Source organism: Mixophyes fleayi, chromosome 5 (assembly GCF_038048845.1).
Source record: "Mixophyes fleayi isolate aMixFle1 chromosome 5, aMixFle1.hap1, whole genome shotgun sequence".
NCBI lineage: Eukaryota > Metazoa > Chordata > Amphibia > Anura > Limnodynastidae > Mixophyes > Mixophyes fleayi.
Window position 1 is genome coordinate 271,287,783 of NC_134406.1, and position 24,680 is coordinate 271,312,462.

The 24,680-nt window shown below is 41.9% G+C and overlaps 1 protein-coding gene across 3 annotated transcripts in view; it reads left to right on the forward strand.

Annotated features, from left to right (window-relative positions):
* GJC2 (gap junction protein gamma 2) overlaps window positions 1-20,167 on the forward strand; it is a 79,175-nt gene extending 59,008 nt beyond the window's left edge. For 2 of the 3 annotated variants that reach the window (XM_075214129.1, XM_075214131.1), the window contains one exon: window positions 18,408-20,167. In XM_075214129.1, coding sequence (XP_075070230.1) covers window positions 18,428-19,663 — 1,236 coding nt within the window. In that variant the 5' untranslated portion in view covers window positions 18,408-18,427 and the 3' untranslated portion in view covers window positions 19,664-20,167. Of the gene's footprint in view, window positions 1-4,981; window positions 5,480-18,407 lie in introns of those variants that run through there. The other variant, XM_075214130.1, reaches the window with a different exon arrangement.
* The last annotated feature ends 4,513 nt before the right edge of the window (window positions 20,168-24,680 follow it).

A 24,680-nucleotide genomic window follows, 5' to 3' on the forward strand; every position in this document is an offset into this window, starting at 1 on the left:
TCTGGAAAATCCTGTTTTGCAATATTGACAGACGTACAGTACAATTTCTGTTTGTATGTATATATATATATATATATATATATATATCTATAATATAAATGCTTAGTGGCGTGTGTTAGTCTGTCTGTGTGTGTGTGTAAAAAATAAAACCAAGCTGCAGCGCCACCTGCTGGGCGGAGTTATACACTGACCTACTAAATTCTTAGTGTGTGTGGGGAAAAAAAATCAGAAAGGGCTGAAATTTGGTATACTAAGATGTTTTTAATTTGTTAATTTAATTTGTTAATTGTTAAAAGTGTTTATAAAGATTTTAAAAAAAAATATACCGTATATACTCGTGTATAAGCCGAGTTTTTCAGCACATTTTTGTATGCTGAAAAGGGCCTCTCGGCTTATACACGGGTGAAGTTACCTGGTCTCCTGTTCCTGAGCTGTTAACTTCCGCAGTGGAACGCATGTGCGTTCCACTGACAGGAAGTTGTGTATTTAGAATGCAAAAGCCGAACTTCCTGTCAGCATGCGTTCCACTGCGGGGGTAAGTAAAAAACTGAATCTACTACGTTTGTGTGCCTTGTGTGCCGATTGCAGATCCTCACATCTACAAGGTAAGTAAAGTAAGTAACTCTCATGTACAAGAAGGCAGCAGAAATATACACCATAGAGGTTTAACTTATTATGCTATGTTGTCCTATGTACATTTGATGCGCTCTCTTTGGCATAATCTGTGATAGGTAGCATCATGCTGTTGGCATGTCTATTATTCCAAAAATGTCTGAACTTCTGTCAACTTCTGTCAAGATATTTTCCCAGGACTATGTTTATATTATTACAACACATTGATGCAACAGTTTTGCTTTTCTCTAAAATGTATTAAACTATAGGGGTTGTCCATTTTGTTCTGAGAGAAATGCAAATACTTAAAAACGGAATTGCAAATTGTACTCTTTATCTTTTCATATCACTGCTAGCAGTAGTTAGGTAAGGAATCAGTGATCCGTAATTTCTAAATATTATCCAAAATATGTGAAATCATGGTTTTGCAATACATAATAATCGCTATGCCCCAAGTGCTGTTAGGTGACATATGGTAATGTATTGTGACTTAACTGGGATATACCAACGCTGGCAGAGAAGTGAAGGACCCAAGGACTGCATCAGTAGACAGCAATCCGGGACTGGTGACTATAAATTCACCCTGTGATAAGGTTGTGATTATTTGGTACTTAATTTAAAGCTTTGTAATCCTATCAGTGCCGAGTGTGTTTCACAAAAAAGCACAGTTGATTTTATCAAGATTTTTTCCTAGGTGATTTCGTCAGGCTGATAGATAAGGCTGCCTCTGGGCAGTAAAAGAGTTAAGCATAAACCCGGTATGCTCATGTCACTTCGTGAAGCCCAACCGATCTCATTGTCTCTCATCTTGCCTCTGGCATCTATGTGAGCTAGGAAAAGTAGGCAAAAAAATTTACCAGTAGCTGCTGCATTTCCCACCCTAGGCTTATACTCGAGTCAATAAGTTTTCCCAGTAAAATTAGGTGCCTCGGCTTATATTCGGGTCGACTTATACTCGAGTATATACGGTATATATTTCTTGAAGGAGAAGTGACAGGTGGGAGTGGTTGGTGGTTGCCGGGGGTGACAGTTGGGAGTGGTTGGTGGTTGCCGGGGGTGACAGTGGGGAGTGGTTGGTGGTTGCCGGGGGTGACAGTGGGGAGTGGTTGGTGGTTGCCGGGGGTGACAGAGTGAGAGGAGTGTGATACTCAGGACCGCTGAGAGAGATCCCTGTGTCTGGATAGACATCTGGATAGATGTGGCGATGAAAATGAAGGATGAGGTGATGGAGAAGAATGATGAGGTGGTGACATGTGGACAAAACCACGTTAAAAAAGGGTTCTTCCCCTGAGGCTAGGCCCAAATGCATGACAAGAACCTTTTTAACACCTTAAGTAGCTTGATTTCACTAGAATGCATGAGTATCATGCACGGATTAACTTGTGTGTATATATATATATATATATATATATATATATATACATACACACACACACACACACATATATATTTATATATATATACACACAGACACTCAGACACATTATACCTCTAATATATGCTATAGGCAGCTTGCGCAGCTTGTGTCTGGTTACATAGTAACACAGAATACACAGCAGTAATCACAGGCACATTACCGTGCAGTTACACAGCCCTGTGACTATGAGTGTTTTCCTGCCTCACTCCTACACAGTGAATTCTGCTTCCTTTAATGGACAACTACACCCAAAAAAGTGGAATTTGTGTAAGGGAAGAAAGGAGGTGAATCACCCCGTCCAGCTGCCGCCCAGGGCAGTGTTACAGACCAGTAATATACCAATGAATTACATCACTGATTGGCTGACATTGTAGCAGTAAATTAATTTTAAAGTGCAATAAATAACGTAGATGAATTATTTCATTATAGAAAACTTTTCAGGAATACTTCACTCTGTCCAACTCCTAATATCGATCGATTCAAACTCTTCTGCAAATCTTTATTTAGTAATACTTAGATCACCAAGATGACTATATTACCTCTCTGTATCTAACCACAGGATCAGTACATAGAAATAACTAGACCGCATTGTACAATATCGAGGCAGGCCGAAAGTGATATTTGTAAAGTCACCCCCTAACCAAACGATGATTGACCCTCGCACAATATATCATCATCATCACCATTTATTTATATAGCGCCACTAATTCCGCACTGTACAGAGAACTCACTCACATCAGTCCCTGCCCCATTGGGGCTTACAGTCTAAATTCCCTAACACACACAGACAGACTAGGGTCAATTTTGATAGCAGCCAATTAACCAACTAGTATGTTTTTGAAGTGTGGGAGGAAACCGGAGCACCCGTTGGAAACCAACGCAAACACGGGGAGAACATACAAACTCCACACAGATAAGCCATGATTCGGAATTGAGCTCATGACCCCAGTGCTGTAAGGCAGAACTGCTAACCACTTATCCACCGTGCTGCCATGACTAGTAATTTGACTTTCTTTTGAATCTTATATAGCCCATTAAACGTACAATCAGCCTAAGTTCTGCTGTTCCCATACGTCTGCCATTTTTATTCTATGGTGGCGCAAGAGATTTGGTAAGAAGTGAAGCTGCGCTTCATTTACAATTTGCAGACAGCAGAGGTTATTCAAGGTCAGCCTAAGCTTCTAAAAGTTTTGCTGAAGCAAAGTCACCCGCTCTACATCATTCAACTTTGTAAACAGTCCTCGTGTTTTAAGTTGTTTTAATTCTGCGCGACCTGGACTAAATCCCTAAGTTTACCTAAGGTCGTTCGCACTAGTTGTAATGGAATATGTCCTGATCTGGGAGTTTCAGATATTATTCTTGGATGGTTTATCTAAATATAGCTTTTTCAAGTCAGATGAGTGAAAATTGTCTGTTATTCAAATGTTTTCAGATGTGGCTAATTTCGAAAAAGTTTGTAATCGGCTGTCAAAAGTGACTCTTCAGGTTAAATAGCAACAAGACACCAATTTATAGGGAGTTTTATGTTATTTTATGGTATATATTTATTTATTAAATACTGAAAAACAGAAACCCTGAGTATAGCACAATAAAGCCTCACTGCTCCATTACAGGCAACTGAAGCCACCCTGTACATCTTCAGGACATTGTCCTCATGGGATTTGCTGCAGGACAAAAAGCTGAAATTTCAGTCAGTTCAGCACCGGCCCTATGTGTATCAATCCAACAGCCACACTGGGCATAAATTATGACGCACAAGTTGGTATGGCGTTGGGCGGAGTGAGGATATTCCTTGCGAAGTACAGAGTAGATGCTCTGCTGCCTATAGTTATATCATATAAAAAGGAGATTCCAGTTTGTGTCGGGAGATTACTGAAATGAGATAGAGGGATGACGAGGGTGCTCGGGATGGAACTTGTTTTGCAGAGGAGCACACGCCAATTTCACAAAGATTCAAACACACAAAGTGCGACATCTAATAAGAAGAGTCTAGATAACTCCTCACCATCATGATTAATGTAAACCATGTATGAGGTTAAACTGAGCAGTATTTTAGAGCTGTTTTATCTAATGAGAAGCGCGGTTATAAAGTGGTAAATCAAATTAAATCAAATTTTACGCTTCTCTGCAAACCTAGGCGCACACCTTTGCGGGGGACTTTAGTATACACAGGAAGGACCATCCAGATGCAATATGAGTGCGCTTTGCAAATGAGACTACACTTTGTTTCTCTGCAGAACACTTATGTCAGCCTGTCAGTCCCACTGCCGGCTCAGACAGAGAAGCTCCTCCCTCCTCACAGCTGCTGCAGAGGATTAAAGGAGAGCATGGTGCACACATTTACTTACGTATAAGCACTTCAGTTATTTCCAGTATATTATTCAGCTCTGTAATACGCAGCCTTTGACACATCAGGTAGTGTATTTACTTAACTCTTTAATGTGTTTTTGCAGAGCTGTAATTGCTCTATCATTCCAAAGTTAAAAAATGCTGCATGCAACATTCCCTGGCACATGAAGCATCTACAATCCCTTGGCACGGTCTACTATAGTACATAGGGAAATGTGTTCTTTTTTCCTCTTAATTTATAAAATTGAGGAAGGTGTAGAAGACCTCCGAATTACAACGCGTTTCACATCAAAGCGCGTCAGTTATATATATATCTTTCACAGAACATTCAGATTGTTGATATCTGCAAAAACAATGAGATTTTTGTTACTTTTCATTATTGCAATGTCGTCAGCTCTGTTCTCAGACAAATCACTGTTAACCATCTGTAGGAGAAAAACTTTTCTTGACTTTTTTTTTTCTTTTCTTAGCCATGTGTTTTTCTTTAAGGCTTTTTTTGGGAGCTCAGCCCTTAGACCGCAGAGTTCTCACTGACACGTGTAGCGTGTTCCTTTCCTGTGGTATGTTTCCCATTAGCTGCTCTCTCCCCGAAACAAGACTCTACTGACTTGTTTACTCTCAGGAGGAAGCAGCAAAGGAGAAGACGAGGGGGGGAAAAAATCCATCAGATTCCAGACATCGCTCTGAGAGTCCGACTCACCGAGCTGTGTGTACGGTGCAAGGTTTCCCCAAATCTCGTCCAGTGTAAACTACGCTCTTTATGGGACTCGGGAAAGACAACGGGAAACAATAGGAGGATGGATTTTAATCAAGAACCAAAGGACTTTTTTTTGCCAGCAACAGTACAGGAAGAATGTAAAGTTGTTCACGCAGGATGTACGGAGACAGGGCAATTATAGCTCACACTGACAGGATGTTTAAATACTCACAAAACCTCTCGCCTCATCGTTACATTGTCTATCATTTCCAACATCGGTTTTTGTAGCTTGTTTGTGATTTTTTTTATTAACATCTGAATGAAGCCGGTTCAGGCCTGGGTTTTGGCTGGAAAACCTATTGACGCCATGAAGTGAATATTTTCTTGTGACAGCATCTTGTTAAGTGAGTATGTTCTCCATCGTTTCATGCACATTTCTTGCAATTTGAATCAAATAGTTGTTGTTAACAGTTTGTGAACCAGGATGGGACAGTAATATATATATATACGACTTACCAATGTTTGTAAACTTTCGGCTGAAGTTTTAACGAGCTACATAAACAAAATAAATTATCAACGTGGTCTGGTAATCATTTGTTTTATAGCTGTGAATGTATTTCACATATAAAATAAGCCTATTCAGAAATTCAGCCCAGGGCCAAAACTGAATACCTAGAAAATTCATTTCAGTGTTGCACTTTTCAGAGAAGTTGCTTGAGAGGTATAGGAAGTGCATTGTTGCACAGCTAATGTATTAAATTGTTGGTGCACACAGATGTCCCTTATCGTGGGGAAGTTTGTATCATTTTGCATTTGAATGGATGCAAAATTGTCTGTTTACAATTGTATAATTGAAAGTCAGATACTGTATTACTCTTGAGTTGCTGAATAGTGAATAGCTCTATATATATATATATATATATATATATATATATATAAAATTACGTCTCAGAAAACTTAGTTTTGCAGGAGTTTACTAGGTCTTCTCGTCATTAAAATGGGTGGATTTAAATAGGAGTGCGCAACAGTAGAACAGCAGAGAATTAATCTGCAAAAATGCCCGTTTTGTGAAAAATTGTACTGTACAATTTAATTAATGTTCCCCAATAGCACCTTGCTATGCAAACCTCCAGCTATTTTGTCACAATTTGTACTTGCTTAATGTTTGGTGCACTCAGTAGGAAATATAGGCACAGCAATGTCATATCACAATAATGCTTCCAGTGTGCTTTGTAAATGAGGTTCATTGCCTTTCAATGGGGTTAAAGAGCAAGTATAGCATACAGTACACACACATTATATATATATATACACACACATACACGTACGCTCTGTCACTCCTCTGCAGCAGGTTGCCATGTAACAGGCTGAGAGTGACTGATAGCTTGGTAGACTTATTTTGCACCAATGCACTGTGTGGTTTGGTGGACTGATACAAAGACTGGAAAGCTATGTCACAGTAGCTCAAATGACTGCAGTCTTGGATATTTTACCTGTATAAGATTCCACTTGGACGCTCGGACCCTCACACTCGCTACTTCTTACGTCATCTTCTGCTCCTCAGGCTCAGTGTGAGGCGCAGGGCTCTGACATCACAATCATGCGCCACACTCCCAGAATAACACTGGCCGCTTCACCTTCACGTCAGTGACCAGTGCTCTGTACGGGTGTACCGCAGGGGCATTAAAAACACTGGATGAGTGACATTATGTCCCCCTAGGTGTGCGAAGCGGGAGAGCTGTTCTCAAAGATACTCCCTAAAGACATGGGGGGCCTACAAAAGAGCAGGCGGGTAATACTTTAGTTTTTAATGACGCTGCAAAGGAAGGAGTAACACTGAACAAAGTAGTCTATGTTCCTGGCTCATACCTAGATATTTCAATTTTCTGATTTAAACGTCCATTATAAGACAGAGACTGATGTAAATGGGAAAAAATTCTTCCCCCAGAGTCACTAGTTTCTGATGGTTGAAAATTGGTTCAGCCCAGAAAATGGCTCCCCCCACTGTTTGGCGGTGATAAAAATACTTTAAGAACACAGCAGTTGCACATGCAAAAGAATTACAAAGACAGTGCTACATCCAGATACAATTCCGGTGTTTAGACTGGTCTGCATAGTGCTATTTTGGTTAGTAAGGTGAAAAAGTTATGTTCACACATCTCTACCCACAATGCCTCAGAGTCTGGCTCTGTACGGTCATCCTTGTGTTATTGTATGATGTGCAGCAGAGGATGGCGCATTTTAGTCCGTGTGCCTTCACACAACAAGCCTGCATGCTCCGTTTAACTACAAGTTTAATAGAAGCCCATCATTTACTTATAAGATGTTTTGCAAAATAAATACAAAAAAAAAAGTTCCCCAGGCAGGATGGGGGGAGAAAGAAATGCAAAGAAAAGTGCTAGTCTCCGAAGAATATCTATAAATAGAACTTTTCCCATGCAGAAGACGTTACACATGCAGTATGCAGTGTTCGTGTCTGCCAAATGTTTTAAAGGAGCCATTTAATTACTAATTCCCCCATTTGGGGTGATAAGTATTATTTTTTTAGTTATCACAGAGACAAAAATATATAAAATCACATAGCGACGGTATTTAGCAAAAATATAACAAATATAACAAATCGCATGACCAGGATTTGCAGCTGTAGAAATTGGTGAGCCGGCTTGCTAGATTTGGGCTTTAAGTCCCATTTGTTAAATAAACCACCAACACAGACATAAACAACATTATACATACAATGTATATGTTTTATATATATACAGCGGGTGAATTAAGTACACATCAACATTTTCTCAGTAAATATATATTTAATGTGGCTATTGTAATCATACCATAGATGTTGATAAATTAAGTTTTGTGTAATAATGTGAAATGACACAGGGAAAAAGGTATTGGACACATGAAGAAAGGGAGGTGCAAAAAGGCATGGAAAGCCAATACACCAGCTTAAATCTATCAGTAATTAGAAAGCCATCCTGCCATCTGGTTCAGCCACAACTGATGGCCTATTAGAAGGTGTCTCATTAGGAAGGTGTCACACAAGAAACATCTCATGATGGGTAAAAGCAAAGAGCTCTCTCAAGACCTTCGCTACCTTATTGTCGCAAAACATACTGATGGCATTGGTTACAGAAGGATCTCTAAACTGCTGAATGTTCCAGTGAGCACTGTTAGGGCCATAATCCGGAAGTGGAAAGATCATCATTTCACCATAAACCGGCCACGACCAGGTGCACCGCGCAAGATGTCTGACAGAGGAGTGAAAAAAATTATCAAAGAGTTGTCCAAGACCCAAGGACCACTTGTGGAGAGCTTCAGAAAGACCTGGAATTAGCAGGTACAATTGTTTCAAACAAAACCATAAGTAATGCACTCAACCGCCATGTCCTGTATGCACGCTCACCATGCAAGGCTCCTTTGCTGAAGAAAAAACATGCTGAAGCTCGTTTAAAGTTTACTGCACAACATTTGGACAAGCCTGTGAGATACTGGGAGAATATAGTGTGGTCAGATGAGAGCAAAACTGAACTATTTGGATGCCATAATACACATCATGTTGGGAGGAGAAATGGCGCTGCCCATCACCCCAAAAACACCATACAACAGTGAAGTTTGAAGGTGGGAACATCATGGTGTGCAGCTGTTATTCTGCACACAGTACTGGCATACTGCATATATTCAGGGCTGCCAAGAAGAATTCAGGGCCCGGGTACAACAAATTCATGGGGCCCCCCTCATATTCAAGTAAGCCCCAAAACAATTTAGGTGTATGGTCATACATTCAGGGGCGTGGCTAGCCAAACGGCGGTGCAAAAATTTTGGGAGGTGTGGTCATGCATTTGGGGCGTGGCAAACGTGCCATTGGGGCGTGGCTAACATAAAAACCACTAGGCTCTCAATTCGCCGGAGCGTCACATATGTTCAAGCACTCCTAACTTTCAGGACATCTACCACCACAGTGTAGTATACAAACAATGCAGTGTGTACACAAACAGTTCAGTCTTGGCCTACACCTTACATTGGGCACAACATTCACCAAAAATTGGTATTGTCCCTACTAGAATCACAATATTTCACACACTGTGCTGCTCTCTCCTACCTGTTCTTCTCACTTTCTCCACCTGTGGCTGCTGCTTTCTTTAGTTGTGGCTTGTCCGGATCCAGGAATGTTGAAGGACCTATTTTGAAAAAAAAATGGCTACATTTAGAAAATTACAGCCAGCCCCGGCCTTAAATCAATAGCACTCACGATTAATAATTAGGCCTTCCTCCAGCCCCAACATTAAAATAATAGTATTCACATTTAATAAATAAACCTATTTCACTTCCTGCAAACAGCCCCAGCAATACCTATTTCCCGCAACCATCACTGCCATTAAATAATTCATAGTCACATTTAATAAATAGACCTCATTCTCCCTAAACTCATCCCAAGATTCAATAGCCCCCAAACCACCCCATCTTAAATTAATAGTCCCTACTATTAAATTGCCTCACCATCACCCTACAAACAAAATAGCGCCCATTAATTAGCCGCCACCTACCTCACACACACTACATTGCAACAAGCCCCCTGTGCCATCACACACACAATACTGTGCCCCTTCATCACAACTACACTGTACCCCCTTATGCTCACACTGTGACCTCCATGCTGCTTTTCCCTCTTCTTTTTTACTTTGTGCCTCTCTCCCACTTTTTTTATTCCTCTGTTCCTCTCTCCCACTTTTTTTCCTCCTCTGTTCCTCTCTCCCACTTTTTTTTCCTCCTCTGTTCCTCTCTCCCACTTTTTTTTCCTCCTCTGTTCCTCTCTCCCACTTTTTTTTCCTCCTCTGTTCCTCTCTCCCACTTTTTTTCCCTCCTCTGTTCCTCTCTCCCCAATTTTTTTTTATTCCTCTGTGGCTCTCTCCTTTTTTTCCTCCTCTGTTCCTCTCTCCCACTTTTTTTCCCTCCTCTGTTCCTCTCTCCCCAATTTTTTTTTATTCCCCTGTGGCTCTCTCCTTTTTTTCCTCCTCTGTTCCTCTCTCCCACTTTTTTTTTATTCCCCTGTGGCTCTCTCCTTTTTTTCCTCCTCTGTTTCTCTGTCCCCTTTCTTTATAGTACTGTCCCTCCCTGTTTTCCTCCCCTAGCCTCTCCGTTTCTTTACTTACCTTTTGTCAACTTCTTTCTTTTCTTTTCTGCTCTTCTGTCTCCTCTTCTGTCTTCTTTCTTCCTGCTGGCTGCGGCGCTCCTCACTGACTGACAGGCGTGACTTGATGACGTCACGCCCGGCAGTCAGTGTGAACGGAGGAGAGGAGGGACACGGCGCCGCGCGATCACGTGAGTATTTTTTTTTTTTTTAATTAATTTCTTCTTACAGCTCCCAAGAAACCCAAGACCACCCCCCCCCCCCCCCCCCCCCCCGCGGGAAAAAAAATAAAAAAAGTTAAAAAAAAAAAAGCGCAAGAGAGAAAAATAAAATAAAAAAATAAATAAATTTAATTAGCAGCGAGGGCCCGGCCCGGGCCCCCTGGCATGGCCGGGCCCGGGTAAACTGTACCCGCTCCCCCCCCCTCTCGGCGGCCCTGCATATATTTAATGGAAGTAGGAGTGGAAAAATGTACCCAGACATTCTTGATAAAAAAAATCTGCTGCCATCTACCAGGATGCTGAAGATTAAACGAGAGTGGACATATCAGCAAGACAATGATCCCAAACACACAGCCAACGACACTCTCAATTGGTTTCAGAGAAAGAAAGTAAATCTGCTAGATTGGCCCAGCCAATCATCTGACTTGAATCCAATAAAAAATCTATGGAAAGAACTAAAGATCAGAGTTCATAGAAGACGCTCAGGAAACCTTCAAGATTTGAAGACTGTTTGCGTTGGAGAATGGGGTAATATCCCATCTGAGCAATGCATGCCACTAGTTTCTCCATACAGGAGGCGTCTGAAAGCTGTCATTACCAAGAAAACAAAGGCTTTTGTACAAAGTATTAAATAAATTTCAGGAAGCGTGTTCAATACTTTTTCCCTGTATCTTTTCACATTATTACACAAAACTTAATTCACGGACATCCATAGTTTGATTTCTTTGCATGAGTGGATAACAAGGGTTGTTGCTGATATTTGGTGTAAATTTCATTACAATAGCCACATTAAATATATATTTACTGAGTAAAATGTTGATGTGTTCAATACTTATTTCACCCTCTGTATATATAAATAAATAAATCTTTCTCAAGAATACTGTACTAAAAATGTCTTATTTTAAGAAGCCTTTTCCTGAATCCGTTTGTCTTGTTGACTCCATTCCGAGATGACGTTACTGGCTCAGGCATCTTCGTGGCGCATGTGCTGCCATGATACTTGTTATATAAGCTTCCGCATGCAAATCTATGGGGAAGCTTACTGCCAGTAGGGTGATCGCCCGCAGTAACCCCTGTATAGGGCGATGCGACAACGAGCCCAATGTGGCAAAACTTTGTGACAAAGCTGCAAAGAAATTGCAATCTAAAGGTGAATAATGCATAGTTGCCTACTCTCCCGGAATCTCCGTAAGACTCCCGAATTTCTGGGAGTTCTCCCAGACACCCGGAAAAGCAGGCTAACCTCCTGGTTCCTAAAGACCGGAGAAGTAAAGTGGCGGGGGCGGGGCTTGGGACACAAATCGCGCGTCATTGTGGCCTCACCCCTGCTGTAATTGGTCAAAAAGGTGATTGCCGTTTAGAGGCGGGGCCAAATGATGCGATCCACCGGGCCCCACCCCAACACGCCCACCTCCCCCCGATCTACCTGAGCAGGCCTTGCCAAAGTTGGCAGGTATGGAAGAATGGATTATACTTCATATATTGAATTGTTTTTCACATTTTGGAGTCCAACCTTCCTGTAAGTCGACTTTAGCTTTAGATATAGTCCAAGTGTATTATACAAGAGTCCATTCACACAGCGTAAATTGTATTTGTACAAACAAAAATCAGACTCCCAGGAATGAGTGGTATCTGTCTGAAACACCCAGAGGGCATAACATTAAGACAAATTACCTAGAAATGAGTAAGGAAAAAGCTGCATGTCCATACTTCTGCATAGGGATATATGCAGCACAGTGGCTCAGTGGTTAGCACTTCTGCCTCACATCACTGGGGACATGAGTTCAATTCCCGACCATGGCCTTATCTGTGAGATGTTTGTATGTTCTCCCCGTGTTTGCGTGGGTTTCCTCCGGGTGCTCCAGTTTCCTCCCACACTCCAAAATCATACTGGTAGGTTAATTGGCTGCTAACAAAATTGACGCTGCGGAATCAGTGGCGCCATATAAACAAATTGTGATGACGATGATGATGATATATGGTGCGAGGGTCAATCATTGTTTGGTTAGGGGGTGACTTTACAAATATCACTTTCAGCCTGCCTCCATATTGTACAATGTGGTCTAGTTATTTCTATGTACTGATCCTGTGGTTAGATACAGAGAGGTAATATAGTCATCTTGCTGAGCTAAGTATTACTAAATAAAGATTTGCAGAAGAGTTTGTACCGATCGATATTAGGAGTTGGACAGAGTAAAGTATTCCTGCAAAGTTTTCTATAATGAAAGGACGGTTCTGAAGTGGTCGGAGGTTGGACCTTGTTGTGACATCTGTGCACCTCTTCTGGCCCCCAAAACCTAGGTGCACTTTAAGATTGATGAGGAGCTTTTTGTGGCTGTGATTATTACTAGGTGGAGGTAACAGTGTGTGCATACACATACCCCCTCCCGGTGCATTAGTGAATCCGCCAGTAGAAACATCTCCTGAGAGCGTAGAGAGGGTGTGAACCTTGAACCGTTTTCGGCGGACCATTCAGACGCACAACTGCAAAACAAAAGCAACCGGTATTGTGCATCCATTGGGCAGCACGGTGGCTTAGTGGTTAGCACTTCTGCCTTACAGCACTGGGGTCAAGAGCTCAATTCCGAATCATGGCTTATCTGTGTGGAGTTTGTATGTTCTCCCCGTGTTTGTGTTGGTTTCCAACGGGTGCTGCGGTTTCCTCCCATACTTCAAAAACATACTAGTTGGTTAATTGGCTGCTATCAAAATTGACCCTAGTCTCTCTCTCTCTGTGTATGTGTGTGTGTGTGTATGTATGTGTATGTGTGTGGGTGTTAGGAAATTTAGACTGTAAGCTCCAATGGGGCAGGGACTGATGTGAGTGAGTTTTCTGTACAGCGCTGCGGAATTAGTGGCGCTATATAAATAAATAGTGATGATGATGATGATCCATTGTTCTGCGCACGTTACGTCCAGTGAAGGCATTTTGTGGAATAAACCAATATTCTGTCTGTCTAACCTTATCCATGTAGCTACTGCCTAGTGAAATGATACATTATTCACTTGCATATTGGTTCTGTGAGAAAAATGGCTGCATTCACTGTGTGTAGATGACAGGTTGATTATAAGAGTGTTATTATGTAGTTATCTTATTGTTACAGCTGGGGATGACCTCTAGACCCTGGCAGTATTTATCATCATTAGAGATCAGGGCAGGCAGCCATCTGTCACCCATTATAATCTCCTAGAACCTCCTCCAGGTCATAATCATTATATTCTCCCAGAACCTCGTCCAGGTCATTATCGGGAGTGAAGGAAGCATTTTCATGTAAAAAGGAACTGGAGGTCAGAGAGTGACATCTAATAGTGTTCCAGGGTGTTTAGAAGATGTGATTTTGTTTCCATAAAGTTAACTGGAGTGTAAAGCCTGAGCCAGAAACACAACTGACATTTCCTTCCAAGGAACACGTTTTATAGGCGGCCATAAAACCGTTTCTAGGACAGATCCAGAAGGGCACATACATAAGCCCACACCTCCATCCCAGTTTGGGAAGTGCCCCCATAAAAATACCCTGCGTGACCGTTTGCAGCGAGCGGGTTTACAGGTGTCCAGAATTTCCCTTCCATACCAGTCTTACTGAACCACTGAGCCCCACATTTTCCTTTATGAACTACGAGTGTCACATTTTTCAGTGCTTCATCGACACCCAGGGGTGGCAAATTTTAACCCGGGGGGCAAAACTCGACTCAGCAGCCTATTAGGAACATTTTAAAGGAAGAAAATTACAGGTGGTCCAATGACCCAGCCCAAGGTAGCCCACTATGGGATCGACCCAGGGAGGCAGATGCCCCCCTGTCCAGCCTGCCAACACCACCCTGCAAGTAAAATATTACCTCCCCCCTATATGACAAACAAAATTCTGATGGGATCTGATAAAGGTCAAAAATGTGAGACTGCAGTCATTTGAGCTACTGTGACATCACCAGCCCCGATCCTGCACAGTGCATTGGCTTCTAGATATAAATTGATATAATAAGAGTCCATCTGAAAGCACAGGCTAACCCCCGGCTTCTGCCACCTGTCAGGATGATTTGTGAAGGTGAAACGGCTTTTTGGACAACTAATTTACATATTGTGCCATTGAACACAGAGGATCCGATTCATATCCAAACACAACATGCACGTAAGTTACGTGTTTAAAAAGAGTGCAGAACTTGTGAGTACTTCCGACTGTATTCAAATCAAGGCGTATCTCAAGATATGTTTCCATTTGTATCTGGGTGAAAGTACATTCTCCCTACACCAGGGGTGGGCAAACCAGTCCTCAAGGGCCAACAACAGTTCATGTTTTTAGGATTTCTGTCTGTAGAAACAGCTGGGATAATTACTGACCCAGCCAAATAGATTAACTCAGCTGTGCATGATTAAAGAAATCCTAAAAACATGAACTGTTGTTGGCCCTTGAGGACTGGTTTGCCCACCCCTGCCCTACACAGTACTTGTTGTACACAGATACACTGAACAGACTGCAAAACACATAAAACTTTTATTTTATAACAAATTAAAATAACAACTAATAACGGTATAATAATGGCAATAAAAATGTATTTTCAATTATACATTTTTTTTCACATTATTTACATAAATAAAGATGTGTACTGTACACACAATGGCCCGGGTCATTAAGGTACATATCTTCTGGTCTTGAGCATATCGTACGCAAAATCACTCTGCCCAGAACTAGGAGATATGGATGTGAGCAGAGCCCCATCTACTGTGTGTGCGGACGCAACGGACACTTATATAGCCTATGATTTCGGGTAGTGAATATATTGGGGAAGGGGCGTTTCGCCACAGTCAATGTACAGTAAGGGTGTGCCAAACTCAAGCGTACGTAGCAGTGTTCAAGCTCTGAGCGTCTCATAGTTACTTGTTTTTCTGCCGTATCTCTTGCTCCAACTACAGGGCTAGTCTAAGTCCTGATCATTAGTGATGACAGTAATGTATGCATGCTATAACATGTGCTATAACATGTGTTTGCAATTAGGAGCAACTGTAAAAATGTCCGTTATGTTCAGTAGACATTAAGGACAGCCTAACAAATGTTTTTCCAAGGGGGAAAAAAAAATTTATAGAAATTTTTTTTTTTTTACATTTACACTTAGAATCATAAATGACTATATAACTATGTAACATTAATTGCTTAATATTTTTTTTGTGCGTTCTTTTGAGATTTTATATCCCACATTTGTATTGTACGTACCCTGCAGTGTCTGGTCTAGTAGAGCATAGTAAATCTACACCCGTAATCATCATCACACGTGCGGAGAGTCGATTACAAACGCTCAGTATGCCCAATGTGTTTAGTATATATATCTTAGTTGCATATAGTTGTTCAGTGGCACGCATACCTGTGCTTTTTAATACAAAGACTGTGCTGTGTCTTCACTATCAGTCAGTGTTTACCTACCCTGTAGTGGGTGCATAAGATACAGCTGAAAACAAGCGCAATTATGCCAAACACAATACTTGAATTTGTCCGCATCTGCGTGAACACACCCGTTCTGCACATGACCTGCATTATTCTGCCCCTTCCCTCCCCCGTACCAAAGTAGTAGGCAGTTGTAAATGTAATTTTGAGTTCGGACATGAATTGCGTGCATGCGCTCATTGGTGTAATGTCCTTTTCTGGGCATGTGCAGTGCGGAAACAAAAAGACATGGCACAAAAACGTACATTATTATTATTAATATTATTAATTTTAATTTATAGGGCGCCACTAGGTGTCCGCGGCGCCGTACAGGGACAGACAAGATTACAATACGAGGTGAGACAGCACAGAATAGTAAACAATAATCACAGTAACTCAGTGAGCTCAAGGCACAGCTAGAGGGGAGGGGAGGGGGGAAGGTCAGCCAGCAACGGCACTTAGGAGGGAGGGCACAGATGAGAGGGAGACCCCCAGGGGGAAGAGAAGGGAGCGAGAGGGGACACGGGAGGAGGGTCCTCGAGGAGCAAGGCAGGGTAGCTGGCGAGCGGAGTTAAAAGTGGTGAAGACAGGAGGACAGGAGGAGAGTACATGTATCAGTCATATGCACACTGAGCAAAGAAAGCCCTGTCCGCCCAAATCCTCCCACCCACACAGTCACCACCAACTGAATAGACTACACCAGCTACACAGACCGGCGAGTATGTGACCCTTTTGCTGCCTGGTCATATATGACCCATAAGATATTAGAAATATATTCTACATACTGAGAGCATGCTAATTACAGTTTGGGTGGATATTCGTTTTTATTAGACACGGTAACACATTTTCGCTACAGCCCCATGATGCCCTGGAGATCGCAGAGTATTCCTGAGGACAAATTCCTGACCGCGGGTTATTTTGGAGAACTCCCAAAGAATATATCGGGGCCGTTTAGTCACTGTAGGCTCTCCAGGGTAAACAAGCAGGGGATATCCTCTCACATCAAAGCCCTAATACGTTACATCAGTTATTAGATTGTTTGAAGGGTGTACGATTTCCCAATGCTATCATAATATTTTCTGCAGCCACAAGTGCGTTGCCAAAACTTTTTACGGCCGTTAGGAAAAACCCCACGAAGTGTGAATATAAATCAAAGTGCCAGATTGAGAGAAGGTTAAATAAGCAGGTACCATTGTCTACAGGCTTTGTCAGGACTCCGGAACGCATTCCTTTGTCATTCATATTTGTGGTGTGGAAAGATGTTCTACAGGTAATTGGTGAGGTTTGACCTATGAAGCGATATGTATCACTGAGAAGCAAATAAGAGGACGGGATTAGAGAGGGGCTGGCCTGTCTGTGTAGTGGGAGGAGCAACCATCCTGGTGTCGCCACTCCCCCGTTGGCAACTATGGAAGGGCAGCAGGGTGGCTCAATGGTTAGCACTTCTGCCTTACAGCACTGAGGTCATGAGTTCAATTCCCGACCATGACCATGACCTGTGTGGAGTTTGTAGGTTCTCTCCGTGTTTGCGTGGGTTTCCTTCGGGTACTCCGGTTTCCTCCCACATTCCAAAAACATACTGGTAGGTTAATTAGCTGATAACAAATTGACCCTAGTCTCTCTCTCTCTCTGTCTGTGTGTGTTAGAGAATTTAGACTGTAAGCTCCAATGGCACAGGGTCTGATGTGAGTGAGTATCTGTACAGCGCTGCGGAATTAGTGGCGCTATATAAATAAATGATGATGATGAGCCCCAATAAATTGCTGTATATGGGACTAAAATTCCTCTTGGCTTCTCTGTGCCTACCCTCTAAATTGTACCTCTCCCCTACACACTGTGGAGGTAGCCATTTTGGGGGCTGGACTAGCTTCTGCCCATCAGTTCATATAGGATTTACTGACATCATGGAGCAAATTGTATAGACTTAAAGGGACATTAAACAAAATTGGCATATTCAGATATGAAGCTAAAATACAGTGTTCAGTGTTCCCCTAGCATTCCACTGCTGCTCTGTTGAAAAGTAAATTATTCCCTCCTCCACTTCACAACAGACTACACTACAGACTGCTAAAGCTCCTCCCACATCGTTAGGTCAGTGCCCTTATTGGATCAAGCCAAAAAGCTGAGACTGCAGTCATTTCAGATGTTGTGACATCACTGGCCCTGACACTGTATATGAATCCACCTGTCCACACAGTACAATGCTGCAAAGAAAGACTGAAAATATGTCAGTCACTCTGTGTCTGCTCTGTTAGAGAAGCACTTTTCTCCTAACATGGAAACCCGATGCAGAGGAATTACACAGAACAGGGTGGATATAGTCACGTATAACCATTTAATTTATTTCATGTATATTAAACAGCTCAGTACTACAGAGACCTGGATATATATTTCATCAGAACTGGTGGGTAGTTCGGCCGTAGCAAATACCAGCTAGATTAGAATGGAAGGGACAGGAAGTAAATTAAGCAACATTCTAATCATTTAAATAGCACTTTAGCTAATGCAGAATTACACCAATGAGCATTATCAAGTTGACATTTCATTGTATGTTTTTGTGTCTTTTCAGGTTATAAATGAATAGTCCTTATGCCCAACATGAGCTGGAGTTTTCTAACCCGTCTCCTAGAAGAAATTCACAACCACTCCACCTTTGTGGGGAAAGTATGGCTGACTGTCCTGATTATATTCCGAATAGTGTTGACCGCTGTCGGGGGGGAGTCAATCTACTCAGACGAACAAAGTAAATTCACGTGCAACACCAAACAACCGGGCTGCGATAACGTCTGCTATGATACCTTCGCCCCGCTCTCGCACGTGCGCTTCTGGGTCTTCCAGATCATCACCATATCAGCCCCGTCGGTCATGTATCTGGGTTACGCCATTCACAGGATCGCACGGGTTTCGGAGGAAGACAGGCGGAAGCAGTCGAACAAGAAGAAAAAAAAATCTTTCGCCAGGTGGCGGACGGGTGAGAACGTGGAAGATCCAGATGAGGAGGAAGAGGAACCCATGATCTACGAGGCTCCAGCAGAGCCAGAGAAAGTGGAAAGCAAGGCTAAAGAGAATATAAAACACGACGGTCGGAGACGTATTAAGGAGGACGGGTTGATGAAAATTTATGTCTTCCAGCTGCTGTCGAGGGCTGTTTTTGAAGTAGGCTTCTTGGTAGGTCAATACTTCTTATATGGCTTCCAAGTTTTACCTTATTTTGAGTGCAGTACAGCTCCATGTCCCCACACCGTACCTTGCTTTGTTTCCAGGCCTACAGAGAAGACAATATTTCTGCTCATAATGTACGTAGTGAGCTGCCTTTGTTTACTGCTCAACATCTGCGAGATGTTCCACCTCGGTTTTGGGACCCTGAGGGATGCTATCCGCAGCAGGAGAACCAGCACAGTTAGACAACCACCTTACAACTATTCTTACCCAAAGAACATAACTTGTCCTCCGGAATATAATATGGTGGTTCGGTCGGACAAGTCCGCCAAACTCCCCAATGGCGTCATGGCCCATGAGCAGAACTTGGCCAACGTGGCCCAGGAACAGCAATGCACAAGCCCCGACGACAATGTCCCGTCAGACCTCACCACTTTACATAAACATTTGAGAGTGGCTCAGGAACAGTTAGACATTGCATTCCAGTCTTATAACTCTCAGGTCAATGCCCAGACTTCTAGGACCAGCAGTCCAGCTTCGGGGGGGACAGTGATGGAACAGAACCGGGTAAATACTGCTCAGGAGAAGCAAGGAGCAAAGCCTAAGGCTGGCTCAGATAAAGGCAGTACCAGCAGCAAAGACGGAAAGACTTCTGTATGGATATAATCGGACATTTGATGGGAAAAACTATCCACTGGAATACCAAGTATTGTTAACATGCCAGTATTGTTTCCTCTAATCACTGCAGGATCTAAGCACAATGTAAGATAATATACTAAATAACAGTTTTTTGTAATACATTTTTCTTTATATATTTACATTTTTCTAACAAAATTCCGATTTTCATGCTTTTTACATTCATAACTACATATGTGATTGTAATATCATAAAGAGAATCAGGGAGGTAAGAAGTTACTACCAGGATTTATGTACTTTAAAAGGTTGAACTGATCCTTCAAGGGTCTTTTGCTTTAACTGTGTTGTAACGCTAGTTCATTTCCAAGAAGACCCCCGACTGAACAGACTGAAAAGTCAGCTGGAATGATTGCTTTGCACAAAGGAACTAATGGGATATAGACTCGGAAAACAAGAATTTATTATGTACCTAAGTCTTAAGTGTCTTATTTGTAAAGTTTTATTTGCTTTTATATAAAAAAAATGAAGAAATTCCTTGTGCTTGTGTCAGATCCGGTCATTCATCTCAACCATCAGAGGCAGATTGCCCAGAACAGGTTCCCCCCGACGTTCAGGGACCAGACACAAGGACCAGTTCAATCAGTATCTGACAACCTTTAGGGTTCCGGTTGAGGTGGGGGTTTGAATCCCTAATAGCCCAAATCAGTGTTTTAAGAGTCAAATAGTAATAAAGTTGACCTCCATCCAAACTCATCCCAAATGCATATCTTCAGGTTGAAATCCGCCCTGACATTATATCAGCAGCTTCTGGATAATGACAAGATTATCCAGGGTCATATCAACATCCAGTTTCAGATCAGAATAATCAGAATTAAACCAATTATTATTAAATTAATTCCTGATATTTACACACAAATTTTATTTAATAAAGTATTTTATAAGAAATAAGCTAGGCTTCCAAGGTAACTCGCTACAATTTCAAGACATATTCCTATCCCCCAATTGATAATAAGATGATCTGATAGATACTTTCCTATGGGAGGGGGGAGGGGGGGGAGCGTACCTTAAAATTGTGTCTAGCCTATCTACTTGTGGGTTGTAGATTTGCTGCATAGCCAATTATCTACTTTGCTGAAACAATGTTGCAGCACTCTTCAACTCTTGCCACTGCAGGAAAGCAACACGGACACAGAAGCCGGGATAAAATGTTTGCAAATTATCATATCAATAAAAATGAGAATTAACTGGACACCACCATTCCCTTCAAATAAAGGCTTTGTTGTCTCTGTCATTCCTTCAGAACTGTCACTTATTATCTACATAACTGTTGTTTCAAATGAAATAATAAAAAAAAAAGTTGTAAATTAAATGTAAAAAATATATGAATTACTACAAGTTTATAATTAACAAGCTGCCCTCATTAAGTTCTTGACTCAAGTCAAATGGTTTCTCCGTGCTGGTTTAATTTGATCATCTGCCTAAGGAAAAATGGCAGAAAAGTGAATTAATAAGAAAATTGAGCGGTGTGCAGCCAATATTCGTGTTTCAGGGTTCAGATGAGTGTCTGAAGGATCCGATAACTGTAATAAGTTTAATCAGCGCACACATGGGCACAATAACAGCATTGTCATTATTCAAATACAATCAGTGACAACAATGTATCTCGTTATACGAATCGTACAGTCAATATTATCTGATGCTGGGAGCACAGTGATTGGTATTACACCTTTCAAGCATGTTCTTGTTTAAACATTAATATGGAACAACAATAGCAGTATCTGAGTATTTTACCAGTATAATAAACCATCAACGTTCAATGAAAATAACACAGCATAATACTGTCAACCTATAAATTTCTTTTATAAAAATACATCCTCTAACACGAGCACTTCCTAATTACTATATATCAATAATAATGCCTGGACCCTCAAAGTGTTTACAGCATTGGGCAGAGGGGGAGTGGCCATTATTATGCAAATTCCATCAGAGGCGGGGCCAGTCCTGGAGGGTGGCCTACTCTTTCAGAAGTCACTCCAGGAGAGTAGACAAGTAGGCTGTAAAACTCACACATTATACAGTTAAATCATTAGTTTTCCTAAACTTAAATAAACAACTTTTACTAGTAGAACCTGGCTGCATATGTGGCCTGCAGTTGTTGCTTAACTACTTATACAGCAGAGTGCAGCATTTATTGCTTGTAGAGCTGTGTCACTGATCTGTAATAAGTGCAATGTGAGTACACTCAGGGATGGGAGTAATCCTTCTACATCTCCTTTATTTAGAGCAATCTCATTCCCCTGCAGCGCCCTCTACTGAACACTCCACAAACAACAACCAGCATATACATTTTTGCAGTAGTCAGAATAAATGTAATATACTGGTATCTACAACAACCTTTCAGTGCTGTTTCAGCGAAATCTGGACAATTGGGATGTATGCTGTACACTGAATTTATCTCAGTGTACTTTTAATAAACTTTACTAGAAATCATAGGCAATAAATGACACAATTCACATCTTCACTGCATTGAAAGTGAGTGAAGCTGGTAATATAGTAATTGTATCTAAACCTTCGGCTGGACAGACACAGGCTCGGAGACCAGACAACCTTTCTGCTTGACCTTGCTGTTATAGCCATTTCTGTATACAGTACTTAGACGTAGTGGTCAAAATCGAAAATTTAGAAGCGGCGGAATGGTATATGTTTAAATTCAATTTTAGATGCTTTTTAACACTATTTCAGAAAATACAAATAGAAATTAAGCATACTTCCCATGCAATACGCAGCGATTTGGCTCCAAAACGACGTGATTCAAAGATCCCCATCCCCCTCCTCACCCCCCAGGATCTCCAAAGGGCAACAGAATAGTGGCCAAGTATGATATTAAGTAATGCGTTTATTATGTCTTTGTATCACTAAACAATATTAATCATACTTGCCAACTCTCCCGGAATGTCCGGGAGACTCCCGCATTTTGGGGGAGTCTCCCGGACTCCCGGAGGAGTATGGCAAAATCCCGCATTTACAGAAATAGGGCCACAATACCGCGATTCTCCGGGAATCGCGGCATTTGGCCCCGCCCCTGACTGTAAAATGACGCGTTTGCGTCATTGCGTCACGGGGGGCGGGTCCAAAATGACGCGATTTTGGAGCCCCGCCCCCCGCACGCCCACCTCCTCCACTGAATCTCCCGGAAAGCAATGGGAGAAAGTCGGCAAGTATGATATTAATAAGCATCTAAAATTAGCGTTCTGTGTCCCCCAACTCTCCCATGTCACACACACATGGGACACATGGAGCAGAGATAGATAATAACATCCAGTGTGCAGGTATCTGTCTCTATCAGTAATGTACCTGTCTGTGACTTGATGCTGAGAATGGAGCTGAGTAATGAAGAATAAAAAGTAGAACTGCTGAGGGGAAGATTGTAAATAAAGTTTTGCCAGAACATCAGTTTCTGGTGAATTCACAAATAATTTATAGTGTGTCTCTATTACTATCTAAGTTATACAAGCAGCAGCCATTTTTCTGGAGACCAAAATGCACTGAGACCTATGCAAATATCTCACCCACTATGGCTTCTGTATTGGAGACAAATATAATTGTGACAATTGATGACAAGTGGTGAGTTAGACTGAGCAGTGGGGAGAAGTAACAATATGACATACTGTTGTATACTGATCGGTGGAGGTTCCCAATTGGCTCTGGATGGAGACACATTGGTTTGCAGGGGCAGCCATGTAAATCACTCACACAGAGCAATTTCGCAAAGGGAGCAATGAGGTACAAGAGGACACATCCTGCATCATATTGAGGAAATACAAAATTTGCTGCTTAAGAAAAAACAATCTATTTGGGAAAGGTGAATATCACTGTAGAGAACCAATAATATCTGTACATATTTAGCTTTCTAATTCATCTATCTATCTATCTATCTATCTATCTATCTATCTATCTATCTATTAGGTGAACTAGAAAACAAAATGTGTACTTGCTTCTCTAGATCAGTGGTTCCTAAATCCAGTACTCAAGCCCCCTCCTAACATTGCAGGTTTCATAGGCAAAGCGAGGGGGGTTTCCTAGTGCCTGGAAACCCCCTCCAAGCCTAGGGCACTGTATAATTGAGGTGGCTGGACCCTGCCCCCGCTTCACACGGCTCTGCTTGAAAAGGGAGAGCTGCGTGCACCTAACAGTAGTGCACGCAGCATTGCCCATGTATATTATGGGGATAGGAACAGTTGGAGAGCAGCCAAGCACTGTCAAAAATTAAGGCCACGCCCCCATGTATTCTGGTCACGCCCACTACATCCCCCTCCATAAATCCTGCGTTTGCCCCTGGGTTTTGAGGATATCCTTGCTTGTGCAAAGCTGGTTGAAGCAAAACAATAGAGCCACTGATAATATCACCTGTATTCAAGCAGGGATACGCTTAAGACCTGGATGTAAATGTATTAAAGTCCGGTTTTTTCAACTCACCGATTTCCGGCGAGCTGCCAGAATCGGACCATGGTACATTTACCCCCTGGACTGTTAAGGAGGGGAGAAGGGGGGGGGACTTGCGGACCGGAGTTGGGAAACAGTGCTCTAGATCGATGAGGATGAACCTTTTCGTAGCTGGGACCCCTAGAGTCAGTGTGCCATTGTTCTTTTACCCCAAAAGATGTGTCTGACAACATTGTAGCACAATAAGAGAAACCCAAAACGCATTCTGGGACCGCTCTTGAGGGTCTGAGCAAAATGACCGTTTCGTTTTATCCCATGGAAAAAGTTATACAATCACAATTAAGAAAACATTCCCAAAGACATAGCATTGATAGTAGAACTACTGGTGAGCAATACAGAATTTAGGATCAAGGAGCACAGGGGTATTCTCGCAAGATCAGGGCATTAGTTGGCACCTATAGTGTTTTTTTCCATTTATATTGATCATATATCTGCTATACGTTACTGCCCTGTACAGAGCCTTCGAATATGAATCTGTGGCACATTACCATGTTCTCCAAAATACACAGTGGGAAGAGGGAACCTATGTGCATTATTCTGAGGG